At 42.6% G+C, this 18,821-nt stretch overlaps 2 protein-coding genes across 12 annotated transcripts; both read left to right on the top strand.

Moving 5' to 3' along the window:
- The first annotated feature begins 362 nt into the window (after window positions 1–362).
- LOC123093792 (uncharacterized) lies at window positions 363–4,178 on the top strand. Of its 10 annotated transcripts, none has more exons than XR_006445555.1 (6): window positions 367–638; window positions 725–1,692; window positions 1,778–1,915; window positions 2,300–2,371; window positions 2,531–3,406; window positions 3,497–3,918. XR_006445555.1 is itself a non-coding variant. In XM_044515844.1 (4 exons), the coding sequence occupies exons 2-4, from the start codon at window positions 1,871–1,873 to the stop codon at window positions 4,058–4,060; spliced, it is 519 nt and encodes a 172-aa protein (XP_044371779.1). In that variant the 5' UTR covers window positions 363–638; window positions 725–1,870; the 3' UTR covers window positions 4,061–4,178. The 10 variants fall into 10 exon arrangements, 1 of the variants encoding a protein (XP_044371779.1); XR_006445557.1 differs by having other exon boundaries at window positions 2,531–3,040; window positions 3,128–3,918; XR_006445556.1 differs by having other exon boundaries at window positions 2,531–3,019; window positions 3,128–3,918.
- A 10,772-nt stretch (window positions 4,179–14,950) lies between these two features.
- Window positions 14,951–18,265, top strand: LOC123093793 (uncharacterized). 2 transcript variants are annotated; one of them, XM_044515846.1, is made up of 5 exons: window positions 14,951–15,189; window positions 15,882–16,245; window positions 16,328–16,589; window positions 16,676–17,323; window positions 17,406–18,265. In XM_044515846.1, exons 2-5 carry the CDS (start codon window positions 15,977–15,979, stop codon window positions 17,733–17,735), a joined length of 1,509 nt encoding a protein of 502 aa, XP_044371781.1. In that variant the 5' UTR covers window positions 14,951–15,189; window positions 15,882–15,976; the 3' UTR covers window positions 17,736–18,265. The 2 variants fall into 2 exon arrangements, with proteins under 2 accessions (XP_044371781.1, XP_044371780.1); XM_044515845.1 differs by having other exon boundaries at window positions 14,959–15,189; window positions 15,867–16,245.
- Window positions 18,266–18,821: the final 556 nt, after the last annotated feature.

Raw genomic sequence — 18,821 nt, forward strand, 5'->3', positions numbered from 1 at the left:
GCCTCCAAACTGGTACTAAACATGTGACATATGGGGCCCATCCTACATAGTCCCAGTAAACTCCAGAGTACATCCTTCCAGTAAACTCCGTAGAATTCTTTCTATAGAAAATTTGACATCTACTTTGCCCGATTCTCTCCACAACCTGCAATGAGAAGGAGGCTAGCTCGGTAGAAACCTCCAAAAAAAAGGTCAACCTCAAAATGTTTCAAGTCTCCATGATTTGGCTGGATATAATAGAAAAAACGCCTATATGTGGGAAGTGGTGTTTCTGAACACGAGCACACCTGCACTCTATATCTGGGCGGTTGAGTGGTGTCTCGGGATGTGATGCATGAAAGAGCTGGGTGAGATACGCGAGCGTCTGTAAGTATTGAAAAAGAAGAAATACACCTGAGCTATCGCTAGGACGGAGACAAAGGAACGGCGGTCGTAGACGGCAGGAAGTTGAGCCGTGGCTCAACTCGTGGGGCCCCTTCCTGATCCGTGGCTCAGGATTCGTCGTACTGTCGTCTCCTACCTTACCCTGCTGGATTCAATGGGTGGGAGTTGTGGAGACACCGCCGCCGCCGCCCGATTCAGGCGAATCCATTGCCGGCTATGGAACTCCTTCTGCAGCTGATTACTACTCCTAGAAGGTAAGAAATTTTGATGAATCTGGAGCGGTGGAAATTGGTGTTGCCTTTGGTCTTGATTTGCTTCCCGCTTGTGTTCTTGTGCACAGATCCCCTTTGGTTGAGGAGGTGGATGGAAGTCATCTCTCCATGGATCTGCTGGATAAAGGACGGCGACGTCTTTCAGGGCAGTGGAAGAGCCGCCGCCGGCATCCTTTAGGGCAGACGTGCGGAACTGTCAGAAACAGGCAGGCGTGGATGGACGACGGGAGAGCTCGGCCCAGTTGTCTGCAAAATGGATGCACCCTGGTGGTCAAAGAGGTTCGCTAGAAAACCAGAAATCTAACATTTTGCCTGTGTCTGCTTCGTTGATAATGCTGGGATCAAAGTAATCTGGGATGAGTAGATCTGTGACAATTCCCTTGGGGATGGTAGCAATGGAAACTGGTAGAGTTTTGAGTGTATGTCATGCTATTATTCTCTGCTGCTACAAAAACTTAGCAAATGTACATACTGCTTGAGGGATGCTGTGATTATGAATGATTTGAGGCAGTGCACACATTGATGTCTCATTCGGCATTAAGCATACAGAGTCGTTAATTTTCTCAAGTATTCTCCTTGGATATATGCTAATGGAGTTGCTTTGTTGCTTCATTCTCCTCTCTGAATTCAAGATTTGGTTCAGCAGTGCCCACAGACCTTCCAGGTTTGCAGGATTTCTGGTGTATGTTGTCATGGATTCGATGTCACGCAGGTCCAGGGATTTTAGAAGGGCTATTTAGTCCACAATAGTTCTTGAGAATTATTTGTCAACCTATACCCTGTAGCAGACAAACCGGATAGATACTTGCGATACGATCAACAGAAATTTAGAATTACCGGTTGCTAATGGGCACACATGAACAATCAAATTCGTGTTCTTACTTCGTCCTTTTTGCAGTATTTGATGGAGAACAATGATTTCATGGCCATCGGAATAATTGGTCCACCTGGTTTGGCATGTCAACCACCATGAACGAGCTTTATTGCATTATATTCTTCCTTTGGAATTAATCTGTGTTCATCTAATTAAAATACGGTAACCGATGACCCCAAAGCTACAAGTGATGTTTGCCAATATTGTGGTGGAAATCTGAAATGAGTGTTGTACTGTATTTTTACAGGATAATTTGTTGAAGTAACATATGTGACCCATCATTTTAAACCTCAATTATCTTCACCAAACAAGGAAAATAAAATTGATAACCTATGAGGCAATGAAGACAGCATGGCCAATCTCTGCTCTGTTTTCTGCACACAGGGTGAGCATCATGAACTGTTATACTTGCCTTAAGAGTATTTTTCATTTAATAAGATGCTCACTTATATTTATATGAATAAATAAATCTTTCAGTTTCTTGTTGGTAAAAGAAATCCCTGTCATCCTTCCCGCCACAACCTGTTGTGGCCTTCATGCCTTAGTATGTGCCTGATCCTTACAGAGTTTCAGGGCAACTACTACACTCCATGAGTTGGCAAATATATATTTAGAGGCGAATAAGTACATTTAATCATTTCATGTACCACGAACATCATAGAAACTAGATTGAGCGCGCGCAGATATGTAGAGTACATAGTTTGATACATTTTCCTTTTATTGATCATTTGGCTGATGCTTCTCCTGCTGCCTGGATTTTCTTCTAAAGAAAAGTGACAATGAACACTGGCCAAACATATGACCAAGAGTCCACAGGACCTAGATCATCGACTCTGCCCAGGTTAGCTATCTTTCTATAACCAGTCTTTTTTTGGTTTGATCATTCGCCAGACCATGTGTCTTTGATTTAATTGATATGTTGTTTATTCCTTTGATTCAGTATAAATAGGCTGTAAAGGTATTCCCCTAATGCCACTGTATATGCTGTTGAAAACTGCAGGCCGCTCCAGCAGTAGTGAGGATCCCTTACAGTATGATAATTGATATGCTAACAGAACTAGGATTACCAAAGGTTTAATATCGTTAGAAAATATATGACGGCAGCAAGGCCTGTGTCACTGTCTTTTGTAGCACTCCTATGCTACTCCATGATAGTGAATCTACCCGTGCATCCATATCTACAGTCCTTTCCATAGATGATGATGCAGCAGAGGACACAGTTGCTATTGAAGCTAAAGGTGCTTGGAAAACGCAACCAACACAGAGATCGGACTACAATGAAAATCACATGAAGCGCCTCCAAACCTGAATGAGCAGCTCATGCACCTGCTCAACATAGTGAATGGGAGCAAAGAAAAGCTTGCCAGGGGTTGATTCCTTGCCGTGAGGCACATGAGGTCCTTCTGTGAACAAATACAAAACTTGACATCTCTTATGCCCAAGACGCCATAAGATGAGGTCATAAACACAGCTCTAGGCAATATCAGTGGTAGCATTTTAATTCTGCACAGTGAGCTATATAGTAGATTTGCTGTCACTTGTGATGTAACTCTTTTGATGTGGATCCTAAGTGATGCAATTTGTGCTTTGGGTGCAGGGGAGGCTGCTGATGGGGGCTAACCTGGCTATCGAGGGACATGCTAGCAAGATATGCACAAGGGCAATGTTTGGGCATATATTTTATGAGTGTGGCGCATACCAGGTTTTATATGAGAAGAAGAACAGATCATATCTTGCAATACATACGGAGGTCGAGCGCAAGGAGAAGTGGTGCAGAGTATCATACAAGGTCACAATGATGGAGGGTGGGGATGACTTTGACTGTGAGTGTGGGCAGTTCGCCCACATGGGTATACTACACACCCATGTTCTTGAGGTATTGTTTTCCTTAAATTAGTATAGTTTACAGTACTAGCAATGCAAATGTGGAGGGTTGGTACCAAAAAATGAACAATGTTGTTTTCAGAAAATGCGGGTACTAGACTTTATCCATGTGAAGCAGATCCCCGAGACACACATACTAGCATAGCACTAGTGAAAATCTAAATAGTACCTACAACCTCGGAAGCTTGCTAGGTGCAAGAATTGTGGGGTTAAGGGCCACAGGAGAAACAACTGCACAAAACCAATGGATCTGAGATTAGGGGGTGTCTGATGCTGGTGTGAAGTGCATGGCTGCAGCAGCAGCATCAGTTCTGACTGATGAAAACCAAGGAGAGCAAGGGTGTAATCTAAAGATATGTTGATGTGTTTTGGGCATTTTCTATTTATGTTGTACTCATGTACTGTGTGGTACCGTCCGGCAGTGAGGCTGACTATGGATGTATCTATGCAGTGCATTTCCAGGATCAGGTGTTTCGATGTAGAATTATTGTTATTTTCACGTGATTCATGGCCCCACCTGGTGTGTGTGATGCCGGTGACTAGAGTGGCATGCCTGAGACTGAATTGCAGTGCTTCTATGTGTTATCTGATACTGAATTCTGATGCATGTTCAGGCAGACTTGTGGCGCTTGTTTGTGTCGCGTGAAACTGAATTGTGCCACCTGAAGTTGTATAGAGAATATCTAAAATAAGTGGAATCAGGGGTGATGTGATCATTCGGCGTTGGGTAGCACCAATTCGTGTTTTTTTAGGCGATGAATTCGGTCAATGTGTGCTGTGCATTGTTGATGCTTTTAGGGTAGGGTTGCGCTAACTGCCACACGTGTGGCAGGAAGGGAGACGCACCACACGTCTCTAATGTAAACAGATTGCCACGTTATTGCATGCATGCAGGAATCTTTTTGGATTTTCAGTTTTTAAAATGTTTTATCTCTTAAACAAAAAATCCGATTGAAAATCCGTTTGCACCATTAAATCCCTCGCGATGAGATCTTTGAAACTAGATCCCATGTTAATATGTTTTGATGAATTTTTTTTGGATTAAAAGTTGCTATGTCTATTGCATATGAATTGCCATGATGTTTACACTGAAGTTGTCATGATATGTTTCAGCTATTTTCTTCTACATTTAAAAGTAAATTTTGACATTTATAAAACGGGGAATTAAGAAACTAGACTTGCCATGAACCATAAACTAAAATTGCCATGATACATGCACGTAAAATTGCCATGGTTCATACAAAAAATTATTTTCATGGTCAAAGTACTGGAGTTGCCATCATCAAAATACGAAAATTGTCATGATCTACAAACTAAAATTGCCACATGGCAACTTTAGTTTAAGCCCTATGGCAACTGCAGTGTAAACATCGTGGCAACTTCTGGCAAAAAAAATTCGTCAAAACATATCAACATGGGGTCTAGTTTTGAAGATCTCGTCGAGACGGATTTAATGGTGAAAATGGATTTTTAGTTTGCTTTTTTATTTAGGAGATACAACATTTTTAAGCCGAAACCAAAAAAAATCTGCTGATGTCATCTATTCATACGTGGCAAAATGAGTGGTGATGGAGGCGTGTCGGCGATGTGCAAACGCCCACACGCATTTTCGTTAGGGTAAGCAGTGGGAAATCTTCAGGGGTAGCGGTTCTTTAGTGGAACGATGAAGGGCTAATAAATAGGCGAGTGTAAACGGTTAGCGACGTCCGAGCCGTGGCCCATACCGTTGACAGCCGTTCTGAGCCGCGACGCGTGAGACGGCGTCACATTAAATGGGTTGGTGGGTGGGCCATGGGCTGGAATATGGTTGCATATACTATTTAGAATACACTCACATATATATGGGCTGGTGGGAATCTAGGAGCGAACGAGCGATGAAGATAACGAGCTCATCTGAGCTCGTGCTCAGAACAACACTTTCGCTATATGTGTTGATCTGTTAGCCGCAAAAAGGAGAAAAAAATCGCCATGAGACCTGCCAATATAATTTTTAGTTTCTTATTTTTGGATTATGTACTTCTCTAAAGTAAATATAATTTGACATTTCTTCTATTACATTGCTTATCGATCTAAATTTAAAAAAAATATGTGCACATAGTTAAATATGTATTATTTTCACCAAAAAATATTTACATTTCTTACCTTTCAAACTACGTATAACAAATGTGCATAATATAAATAGTAGATTTTTGTATTATCAAAATCAATGGTTGAACAGATAAGTGTTAACAATACAATTATTTCATAAAGAAAAACATGTGTCTTATATAAAATGCAAACGACATATTTGAGAACGCCCCCAAATAATTTATCATCATTTTCGTGTTTAGATTCAAGATGAGTGAGTTGTGATTATTTTGATATTTAATAAAATTTCTCTAAACATTGTTAATATTTTGTTATGTTGCACCTATGTGCCTTCACATCGTCCACTATATGGGCCTGAAATAAGGATCAACTTTACATATTGAAAATTTCTCTAGATAAAATGACAAACCAAAATAAATTTAACAACTCCCTTAAATGTTGAAATAAGGGGCCACCTTTATGCCAAGTTCTATCCGCAGTCTGATTCAGGTCCAATGGCCACAACTTCATATTCTTCCTCATTTTGGTGGTGTTCTTCTTTCTGGAAACATCGCCAGACACCGACCCAACAGCGCACCGCCCCGCCCTTTGCCCTGCTCGACTAGACCTCCTCTACTCCCCCTACCCCACCAATCTCTAAATCTCGGCAGCTTTCTCGTAGCCAGCGAGCTCCCCGCACCCCCATTCCACCAGAACCCATCAACCTATTGACTTCCCTCCACCGACAATGATGTTGATGTTTTCGTGTAGGCCCCAACTCCCGGTCACTCATGGCTCGAAATCACCAACACACATGTCTCGGCATCAGACACTAGGTTAAATCGACGGGTCTGATTTGCAATTTCACACCAAAGAAGTTCAAAAATCTTTGAATTAATTATTTATCACTTCCACCTAAACAATTAATATAATGACTAATTTGTCTATGATATCGTCCTTCCTATGTTATGCTTTATTTATAACATTCATGGACTTTTTTGCAATACTCATTGAAAAATGGAAAATGTTGTGTGAGCCGTGCCCTCCTGAGTTATTCATTAATTTTGTGCATGATTAAGTATTGACATGCAAAGCACATACAACTTACTAGTGACACTATGTTTGTCTATGTATTCACACATGTATTATGTTTCCGGTTAATACAATTCTAGCATGAATAATAAACATTTATCATGAAATAAAGAAATAAATAATAACTGTATTATTGCCTCTAGGGCATATTTCCTTCAGTCTCCCACTTGCAGTAGAGTCAATAATCTAGTTCACATTGCCATGTGATTTAACACTAATATTCATATCTGTATATGATTAACACCCATAGTTCACATCGTTATGTGACCAACACCCAAAGGGTTTACTAGAGTCAATAATCTAGTTCATATTGCTATGTGATTAGCATCCAAAAAGTACTAAGGTGTGATCATGTTTTGCTCGTGAGAGAAAGTTTAGTCAAAGGGTCTGTCACATTCAGAGCCGTATGTATTTTGCAAAAATATTCTATGTCTACAATGCTCTGTACGGAGCTACTACAGCTAATTGCTCCCACTCTCAATATGTATCCAGATTGAGACTTAGAGTCATCTGATCAGTGTCAAATCTTGCATCGACGTAAACCTTTACGACGAACCTCTTGTCACCTCCATAATCGAGAAACATATCCTTATTCCACTAAGGATAATTTTGACCAATGTCCAGTGATATACTCCAAGATCACCATTGTACTCCCTTGCCAAACCAGGGCATAGTATACAATAGGTCTGGTCCATAGCATGGCATACTTTTATAGAACCTATGACTGAGACATAGGAAATGACTTTCATTCTCTTTCTATTTTCTGCCGTGGTCGGGATTCGAGTCTTACTCAATTTCGTACCTTTGCAACACAGGCAAGAACTCTTTCTTTGACTATTCCATTTTGAGCTACTTCAAAATCTTGTCAAGGTATGTGCTCATTAAAAATCTTATCAAGCGTCTTGATCTATCTCAATAGATCTTGATGCTCAATATGTAAGTAGCTTTACTGAGGTCTATCTTTTAAAGAACTCCTTTCAAACACTTCTGCATGCTTTCCAGAAAAATTCTACATCATTTCTGATCAACAATATGTCACTCACATATACTTATCAGAAAGGTTGTAGTGCTCCCACTCACTTTATTGCAAATACAGGCTTCTCTGCAAGTCCGTATAAAACTATATGCTTTGATCAGCTTATCAAAGTATATATTCCAACTTCGAGATGCTTGCACCAGTCCATAGATGGATCGCTGGAGCTTGCACATTTTGTTAGCACCTTTAGGATTGACAAAACATTCTGGTTGCATCATATACAACTCTTCTTTAAGAAAACCATTAAGGAATGCCATTTTGACATCCATTTGCCAGCTTTCATAAAATGTGACAATTGCTAACATGATTTGGACAAATTTAAGCATCGCTACAGTTGAGAAAATGTCATTGCAGTCAACACCTTGAACTTGTCAAAAACCTTTTTGCGACAAGTCGAGCTTTGCAGATAGTAACACTACTATCAACGTCCGTCTTCCTCTTGAAGATCCATTTATTTTCTATGGGTTGCCGATCATCGGGCAAATCCACCAAAGTCCACACTTTGTTCTCATACATGGATCCTATCTCAGATTTCATGGCCTCCAGCCATTTCGCGGAATCTGGGCTCACCATCGCTTCCTCATAGTTCGTAGGTTTATCATGGTCTAGTAACATGACTTTCAGAACAGGATTACCGTACCACTCTGGTGCGGATCTCACTCTGGTTGACCTACAAGGTTCGGTAGTAACTTGATCTGAAGTTACATGATCATCATCATTAGCTTCCTCACTAATTGGTGTAGGAGTCACAGGAACATATTTTTGTGATGAACTACTTTCCAATAAGGGAGCAGGTACAGTTACCTCATCAAGTTTTACTTTCGTCCCACTCACTTCTTTCGAGAGAAACTCCTTCTCTAGAAAGGATCCATTCTTAGCAATGAATGTCTTGCCTTCGGATCTATGATAGAAGGTGTACCCAACTGTCTCCTTTGGGTATCCTATGAAGACACATTTCTCCGATTTGGGTTTGAGCTTATCAGGATGAAACTTTTTCACATAAGCATCGCAACCCCAAACTTTAAGAAACGACAGCTTAGGTTTATTGCTAAACCATAGTTCATACGGTGTCGTCTCAACGGATTTAGATGGTGCCCTATTTTAACGTGAATGCAACTATCTCTATTGCATAACCCCAAAACAATATTGGTAAATCGGTAAGAGACATCATTGATTGCATCATATCAAATAAAGTGCGGTTATGACGTCCGGACACACCGTTACATTGTGGTGTTACAGGTGGCATGAGTTTGTGAAACTATTCCACATTATTTTAACTGATGGCCCAACTCGTAACTCAAATATTCATCTCCACGATCAGATCGTAGAAACTTTATTTTCTTGTTACGATGATTTTCTACTTCACTCTGAAATTCTTTGAACCTTTCAACTATTTCACACTTATGTTTCATCAAGTAGATATACCCATATCTGCTCAAATCATCTGTGAAGGTCAGAAAATAATGATACCCACCACGAGCCTTAATACTCATTGGTCTGCATACATCAGTATGTATTATTTCCAACAAGTCAGTAGCTCATTCTATTGTTCTGGAGAATGGAGTTTTAGTCATCTTGCCCAAAAGGCACGGTTCGCAAGCATCAAATGATTCATAACCAAGTGATTCCGAAAATCCATCTTTATGGAGTTTCTTCATGCGCTTTACACCGATATGACCCAAACGACAGTGCCACTAATAAGTTGCACTATCATTATTATCTTTGCTATCTTTTGGCATCAATATTATGAATATGTGTATCACTACGATCGAGATCCAACAAACTATTTTCATTGGGTGTATGACCATTGAAGGTTTTATTCATGTAAACAGAACAACAATTATTCTCTGACTTTAAATGAATAACCATATTGCAATAAACATGATCAAATCATATTCTTGCTCAACACAAATGCCAAATAACATTTATTTAGGTTTAATACTAATCCCGAAAGTATAGGGAGTGTGTGATGATGATCATGTCAATCTTGGAACTACTTCCAACACTCAACGTCACTTCCCCTCAACTAGTGTCTGTTTATTATGTAACTCCTGTTTCGAGTTACTAATCTTAGCAACCGAACAAGTATCAAATACTCAAGGGCTGCTATAAACACTAGTAAGGCACACATAAATAACCTGTATATCAAATATACCCTTGTTCACTTTGCCATCCTTCTTATCCACCAAATATTCAGGGAATTTCCATTTCCAGTGACCATTTCCTTTGCAATGTAAGCACTCAGTTTTAGGCTTTGGTCCAGCTTTGGGCTTCTTTGCGGGAGTGACAACTTGCTTGTCATTCTACTTGAAGTACCCTTTCTTTCCCTTTGCCTTTTTTCTTGAAACTAGTGGTCTTGTCAATCATCAACACTTGATGCTCTTTCTTGATTTCTACCTTCGTTGATTTAAACATCGCAAAGAGCTCGGGAATCGTTTTCGCCATCCTTTGCATACTATAGTTCATCACGAAGTTGTACTAACTTGGTGATGGTGACTAGAGAACTCTGTCAATCACTATCTTATGTGGAAGATTAACTCCCTCTTGATTCAAGCGATTGTAGTACCTAGACAATCTGAGCACATGCTCACTAGTTGAGCAATTCTCCTCCATCTTTTAGCTATAGAACTTGTTGGAGACTTCATATCTCTCAACTCGGGTATTTGCTTGAATATTAACTTCAAATCCTGGAACATCTCATATGGCCCATGACGTTCAAAACGTCTTTGAAGTCCCGATTCTAAGCCGTTAAGCATGGTGCACTAAACTATCAAGTAGTCATCATATTGAGCTAGCCAAACGTTCATAACGTGTGCATCTGCTCCTGCAATAGGTCCATCACCTAGCGGTGCATCAAGGACATAATTCTTTTGTGCAGCAATGAGGACAATCCTCAGATCACGGATCCAATCCGCATCATTGCTACTAACATCTTTCAACACAGTTTTCTCTAGGAACATATCAAAATAAAGATATGAAAGCAACAACACGAGCTATTGATCTACAACATAATTTGCAAAATACTACCAGGACTAAGTTCATTATAAATTTAAGTTCAATTAATCATATTGCTTAAGAACTCCCACTTAGATAGACGTCCCTCTAATCATCTAAGTGATCACGTGATCCAAATCAACTAAACTATGTCCGATCATCACGTGAGATGGAGTAGTTTTCAATGGTGAACATCACTATGTTGATCATATCTACTATATGATTCACGCTCGACCTTTTGGTCTCAGTGTTCCGATGCCATATCTGTATATGCTAGGCTCGTCAAGTTTAACCTGAGTATTCCGCGTGTGCAACTGTTCTGCACCTGTTGTATTTGAACGTAGAGCCTATCACACCCGATCATCACGTGGTGTCTCAGCACGAAGAACTTTCGCAACGGTGCATACTCAAGGAGAACACTTATACCTTGAAATTTAGTGAGAGATCATCTTATAATGCTATCATCAGTCAAAGCAAAATAAGATACATAAAGGATAAACATCACATGCAATCAATATGAGTGATATGATATGTCCATCATCATCTTGTGCTTGTGATCTCCATCTCCGAAGCACCGTCATGATCACCACCGTCACCGGCGCGACACCTTGATCTCCATTGTAGCATCATTCTCGTTTCGCCACCTATTGCTTCTACGACTATCGCTACCGCTTAGTGATAAAGTAAAGCAATTACAAGGCGATTGCATTGCATACAATACATCAAGAACCATATGGATCCTGCCAGTTGCCGATAACTTGGTTACAAAACATGATCATCTCATACAATAAAATATAGCATCACATCTTGACCATATCACATCACAACATGCCCTGTAAAAACAAGTTAGACGCCCTCTACTTTGTTGTTGCAAGTTTTACGTGGCTGCTACGGGCTGAGCAAAAACTGTTCTTACCTACGCATCAAAACCACAATGATAGTTCGTCAAGTTAGTGCTGTTTTAACCTTCTCAAGGACCGGGCGTAGCCACACTCGGTTCAACTAAAGTTGGACAAACTAACACCCGCCAGCCACCTGTGTACAAAGCACGTCGGTAGAACCAGTCCCGCGTAAGCGTACGCGTAATGTCGGTTCGGGCCGCTTCATCCAACAATACGGCCGAACCAAAGTATGACATGTTGGTAAGCAGTATGACTTGTATCACCCATAACTCACTTGTGTTCTACTCGTGCATATAACATCTACGCATAAAACCAGGCTCGGATACCACTGTTGGGAAACGTAGTAATTTCAAAAAATTCCTACGCACACGCAAGATCATGGTGATGCATAGCAACGAGGGGGGAGAGTGTGTCCACATACCCTCGTAGACCAAAAGCGAAAGCGTTAGCACAACGCGGTTGATGTAGTCGTACGTCTTCACGATCCGACCGATCAAGTACCGAACGCACGACACCTCCGAGTTCAGCACACGTTCAGCTCGATGACGTCCCTCGAACTCCGATCCAGCCAAGCTTTGAGGGAGAGTTCCGTCAGCACGACGGGGTGGTGACGATGATGATGTTCTACCGACGCAGGGCTTCGCCTAAGCACCACTACGATATTATCGAGGTGGATTATGGTGGAGGGGGGCACCGCACACGGCTAAGAGATCCAAGGGATCAATTGTTGTGTCTAGACGTGCCCCCTGCCCCCGTATATAAAGGAGCAAGGGCGGGGAGGCCGGCCAGCCTTGGGGTGCACCAAGGAGGGGAGGATTCCTCTTCCTAGTAGGAGTAGGACTCCCCTCTTTCCTAGTCCAACTAGGAAAAGGAAGGAGGAAGGAAGGAGAGGGAAAGGAGAAGGAAAGGGGGGGCCCCTCCCTAGTCCAATTCGGACCCCCTATAGGGAGGGGGCGCAGCTGTCCCTTGTGGGCTGCCTTCCCTCTTCCCTATGGCCCATGTAGGCCCAATAGTCCCCCCGGGGTTTCCGATAACCCCCCGTCACTCTGATAAATACCCGAATCACTCGGAACCTTTCCGATGTCCGAATATAGTCGTCCAATATATCGATCTTTACGTCTCAACCATTTCGAGACTCCTCATCATGGCCCCGATCTCATCCAGGACTCTGAACTACCTTCAGTACATCAAAACACATAAACTCATAATATAACCGTCATCGAACTTTAAGCGTGCGGACCCTACGGGTTCGAGAACTATGTAGACATGACCGAGACACGTCTCCGGTCAATAACCAATAGCGGAACCTGGATGCTCATATTGACTCCCACATATTCTACGAAGATCTTTTATCGATCAAATCGCATAACAACATACGTTGTTCCTTTTGTCATCGATATGTTATTTGCCCGAGATTCGATCATCGGTATCTCAATACCTAGTTCAATCTCGTTACCGGCAAGTCTCTTTACTCGTTCCGTAATACATCATCATGTAATTAACTCATTAGTTACAATGCTTCCAAGGCTTATAGTGATGTGCATTACCGAGTGGGCCCAGAGATACCTCTCCGACAATCGAAGTGACAAATCATAATCTCGAAATACGCCAACCCAACAAGTACCTTCGGAGACACCTGTAGAGCACCTTTATAATCACCCAGTTACGTTGTGACGTTTGGTAGCACACAAAGTGTTCCTCCGGTAAACGAGAGTTGCATAATCTCATAGTTATATGAACATGTGTAAGTCATGAAGAAAGCAAGATCAATACACTAAACGATCAAGTGCTAAGCTAACGGAATGGGTCAAGTCAATCACATCATTCTCCTAATGATGTGATCCCGTTAATCAAATGACAACTCATGTCTATGGTTAGGAAACTTAACCATCTTTGTTTAACGAGCTAATCAAGTAGAGGCATACTAGTGACACTATGTTTGTCTATGTATTTACACATGTATTATGTTTCCGGTTAATACAAATCTAGCATGAATAATAAACATTTATCATGAAATAAGGAAATAAATAATAACTTTATTATTGCCTCTAGGGCATATTTCCTTCATCTCGCTCCTTGGTGTTGCTCCACCTGGAAGCCCTAAGGTGGTGGAGCACGACAGTCTGGGCAGGGTGCCATAGGTGGTATACATGAAAATAAGTCATAGCATTCTTTCTGAACTACCTGGAGACTGTAATGATTATTATTTTCGTTTACAAATGATGGGTGCTTTTTATTCATGTTATTGTCTCCTCCATTTTTCTACTAAATATTCGAATAATTTATTGCACATTCTACTTTTTATTCAGTTGCTTCTGTTTTTAATGGAAAACACGAAAATATTGTGACGTGGGTTAAGCCTGCTGTTGCACATGCACTGACCCAGTTGCCCGAATAAAAAGTACCTCCTCGAAAACTAATTACTAAAATGAAATTGCAAGAGGGTAGCAGCGCCTGGACACCGCAATCCGGGCCGCGAGAATCGGCGTGTCACCTAAGATCACCTAGCTCCCTCGTTGTGGCTATCCCGGTGGGCCAGTGGAGTTGTAGCAGGCTAGCAAGCGAGCAGTTCGACTCTCTGAACCAGAGTTCTGCCACCCTCTCTGCTACGGTTTACTACCGATTCCTTTCTGTTGAATATATCAAATTACTACGAGATTTAATTGGAATAAACACTAAATAAATTATGACAACAATAACAAAGATTAAACTAATCATGACAACAATAGCATAGTAGATGAGTAGATCGAATCTAGGGCACATACTAGAAACATGAATTGTCGCCCATGTCATTGAGGAAGAGGTTGCCGAGGTCGGAGAAGAAGTTGTCGTTGGCCAAGTCGTCGCTGCCAGCAGTCGCACGAGTGCGCTCCGTACAGGATCAAGAGAGGCAGGGTTCTGGAGGCCTGTTGTCCCTGGGCAGACGTCTGCCTGACTATATACCCCACCTCCAAGTAACAGCCACACGATTCAAAAGAATCGGAAACGGCCGAGTAATTAAAGCGTAGACAATGTGCATAGCTCTGTCCTCCACTCGGCTCATTCCCGCAACCCGTGGTGAGGCAAGGCGAGGCAAGCGAGGAGGAAGAGCGCGCGTATAGGTCTCGTCTTCTCATGCTCATACAAGTGGGAGAAGAGCTCACGTTATAAAGAGGTGCAAGTCTCGCTCAACTTCCGGGCTTATATTACTCATTGGAAACTTGCAATTTTGAAAATTCATTTCTATGCAAGGAATTTAATACGGCATTGAATAAATCCTAAATTGAATTTGTTATTTATAAAATAGTCAAACAAATTCGAAAGCGGGCAAGATGCAATGGAATCATGATATGCATATATGCTTCCATTTTCAAATCCTAAATTTGAAATGTTTGGAACGTGACAACACGAAATCTTGTGACGTTAAGAAATGGGCCGGTTTCTGTCATCCCGGAGTAAAAAGCGGAGTACCTCCTCGAAAGCGAATTAAAAAAAGGAGAGGGAGAGAAGGAAATTACGGGAGCAGAGCAGAGAGCAGAGAGCAGCGGCCGGACGCCGCAATCCCGACCCAGACCGCGCAGCCGTCGATCACCGTCGCCGCCGCAGATCGCCCAGCGCCCTCGCCGTGGCTCGCCTGGCGGGCCGGTGGTAGCAGGCGAGCAGCTCCACTCTCTGAAGCCGAGCCCCGCTGCCCTCTCCGCTATGGTTCGCTTCCGATCCCCGCCCTGACCATGTTTCTTTCAGTTTACTTCGTGGACCTGATCTATTGAGCGGTCCAGAGACTGGATTTGATAAAGTGTGGCTGATGTCTCTCAGACTGTACGTTTAGGGTTCCGGTTGAGGTTGTACGGATTGGTCCACCTTGATTTGTTTTGACCTGGTGTAACATGTCCAAAATTATGATTGACATGCCCATTCTGCTGGGAGCTTATGTTTGCGCAATCATAGTGGTCAAACAATTTGTTAGGAGTATTTAAGTGTTCATAGTTAATAAAGTTTCAGTGGGTTCAGTTCTTTTAACATGTCGACGATGTGCAGTTAACATGCAGTTCTGTGTCTTGCCAGAGTTAAACGAGACTTAGCAACTGAGTTTTATCTCCAAATAAATCATTAGCGTTCAAAACTTCTGCTGGTGCCAACGACTTTGTTTGCGGTTTGGTCCCCTTTTCGCTATTTTGCACATTGGTCAACGGAATAGATGAGTTTAACTTGTAGGACAATCGTAGAACTTCAATAATTTTGAAACAGAGGGAGTATTAGTAAGCGCTTTGACCACTACTTCTTGATCGTTGTACAATGCCAGTTTGCCACCATTCACATCTTGATGATGTTTTTTTGTGCAGTACAACCACTCCTTGTTAATTATATCTATGGTGATACAGATCTGATTCTTGCAGCTGCATCCCATCACAGCTTGAACTTCGTCAAAAACACTACTTGCAGCTGTATTAAACCCTTGATTGGCAAGGGCTAGGAACAGATAAGCTGACCTATGGGCGTCATCAAGATCAAGCTCGCCGTGGACAGGCCGGGGAACCGTGTGTTGTTCGCTGACGCGGGCTCCGACTTCGTCGATGTCCTCCTATCCTTCCTCACTCTGCCGCTCTCTGCCCTCCAGTCCTGCGCAACAGGTGCATCATCCTCGCAGGGATGCCTCTCCAACCTTTGCGATAGCGTCGACCACCTCAGAAACAGTAGCCTGCTGAAGGTTGAGGCCTGCCATGGCATGCTTCTCACGCCTGCTCGCACCAATGAGTTCCAGTATGCTTATATATGTACCCTCTTGGTGTACTGAAAAGAACTCTATATGTGCTCTAAATTCTTATTCTTGCTCTACTGCCAGGCTCTGCAAGTCAACTGACAATGACCTTGAGATTTCCAGGCTCTGCAAGTGTTCCCTAGTTATGGCTAGAATGTTGCATGTCTACGAGCAAGTAGGGTGCAAAGAGACGTTTGTAGGTGGCAAAGAACGGTATGTGATCAGTGATGACATGAAAATCAAGCCAGCATCCACCAGGACCATGCTATTGCTGCCTCAGGCCTTCGGTTCTGATGGTATCGGTCATGCCTTTGAGGAGGTCGAAGTGAGCGTCTCCGGGACACAAGTAAGATTTTTTTAACGGCATCGTTTGTAGAGTGGAATCATTTTTTTTCCTGTTTACCTGGGGTACTCACTTATAATTTTTTTCAGGTTTTATCCATGTTGAACGCCTCTCTTTCCTCAGACACCGTACTCACTGATGCATTTCTATCAAAGGGAACTGATAATCATAAGGCAGCTCATGCCACTGTGACACCGATCATCCGTCAGAATATTATTCCGTTGGACCAAGATTCTGCAGGTTCTTCACCAGAATGGACGATCGAGGTCTTTTACCACACCCGTGAAAAGAAGGTCATGTATGCCAAATGCAACCATGAGTTTGTCGACATGCTCCTCGGATTCTTGACTTACCCTATCAGCTGTGTGATCAAGAACATGGGGGCTGGCACTTGCCATCTTGGCAGGTGCTTCGACAATCTATACAGAAGCGTCACTGATCTCGACGATGTTGGGCACTTAGCAGGTGTTCTCTCCAATATGATGTTCCTTGATCCAGGCATTATGCCATTTGACATTTTTACCAACATCAGGTCATACCGGGCGCTTGACTGCCGGTGTCCGAAGGATGATAACAAACATTATTGCTGGCATCCTGAGCTTGTTGAGGGTGGGAACTATGTCGTCGGCGATGATCTACTTGTGCATCAGACCTCTGCCATGTCTGTGATGAAGCATTGGTGTGGGATAGACAAGGCTAACGTACTGGAGATGGGCATTGCTGTCGGGAAACAGGAGGTATGCTTGTGAACTGAACGCAGAATTGCTAAATTCAGTTCTGCTGTGATTTTCATGAGCGTTTCTGGACCTTGTCTTGCAGGCTGTTGCACTGCTGCGTGCTTTGCTGACTTCAGAGACGGCACTGACTGATGTGTTCATCAGCAGGCTGGAGGAGATGCAGATATTTGTCAAGTTCCCTTGGGGTAAGACCATAACCGTGCAGGTTGTGAGATCCGATACGATTGCCACCGTCAAGAGCAGGATGAAGGATAAGGTGTTGATGCCGACCGGATGTCGTCATAAATTGCTGTATGCTAGCAGATATCTTAGAGACTCGTGCACCGTTTCTGACTATAACATCACCAGAGAATCTACCATCACCTGTGAATTTCACAAGCTGATGCCTACAGCCGGTCAGGATGAAGCCTGATCAACTTGACGGCTACATCCGGTCGATCGAGATGAAGCCTGGTCGTGCAACCATTTTTCTGTTGTTCAATTCTAGTGGCAGTTGTTTTGCCTGTTTAGTTTGACCAGTGGTGGTGCCATGTTCTTCTATTTTCTTTTCGAATGGGACTACGGCGGGCTTATGCCTGCCTGAACACTTCCAGTACGTCCAAGCCACAAGGGGCACCAGACAAGTTTACAAGAAGATTTGTAAGGAGAAAATGGGAATTAAATTACAAGGAACGCATTCTCTCAGAGAGGTGGAACAACATAGAAGCCCAATCTCGCACAAGGGCTTGTTTTGCAAGGCCCTGACATTTACGCTCTCCTGTAAATCTGTGACTTTGGTTGATGCTAAAAATCTGTATCACATCACTATTTAGTGCAGCATTGCCTGTTGATTGTACATATGGTGGCATATGTGGTGTACACATCACTATTTAGTGCAGCATTACCTGTTAATTGTGTCTTAAATGTCATTATTAAATCTTACTCTCATGCTAGGTAAGGTCACACTGATTTACTATATGATGGTGTGTTTGTCTACAGTGAAGCATGGCTAGATTTTCTGTCATGATGCAAGGCGACATGATCATCGATTCATCGATGGTATTTAGACATTCTGTTTTGGTTTCGATAAGCATCGTTCGGAAAAGAACTAGCAATAAGTTACTCTTGGCATATTCCCCACAGGAACAACAGCTAGCTATAATTGACAAGTGAACCTGATGATCCTTAGCTACCGTGGTGGTAGAACTCAGCGTGGATGGTGGCTTCTCTGTGAATGCCACAATCAGCCATGGTCCACACGGATCCTGCAGGCATTTACCACCGCGGACCAACACACAAGACTCCGTTAGCTCCCCCCTCGTCTGCATCTTACTCCTCACAGCAGCGACCGTGTCGGAGCTTGCCACGTCAGGCCGTGTTCGGTTAATCCCCTTGCCACAGGGATTGAAGGGGATTGGGGAGGTTTGAGAAGGATTTTGACTTGCAAGGGATTTAATCCCCTTCAATCACTTTCAAACCTCTTCAAACCCTCCCAAACCGAACAAGGCCTCAAGGATGA

This window comes from Triticum aestivum, chromosome 4B (genome assembly GCF_018294505.1).
Source record: "Triticum aestivum cultivar Chinese Spring chromosome 4B, IWGSC CS RefSeq v2.1, whole genome shotgun sequence".
NCBI classification, from domain to species: Eukaryota; Viridiplantae; Streptophyta; class Magnoliopsida; order Poales; family Poaceae; genus Triticum; species Triticum aestivum.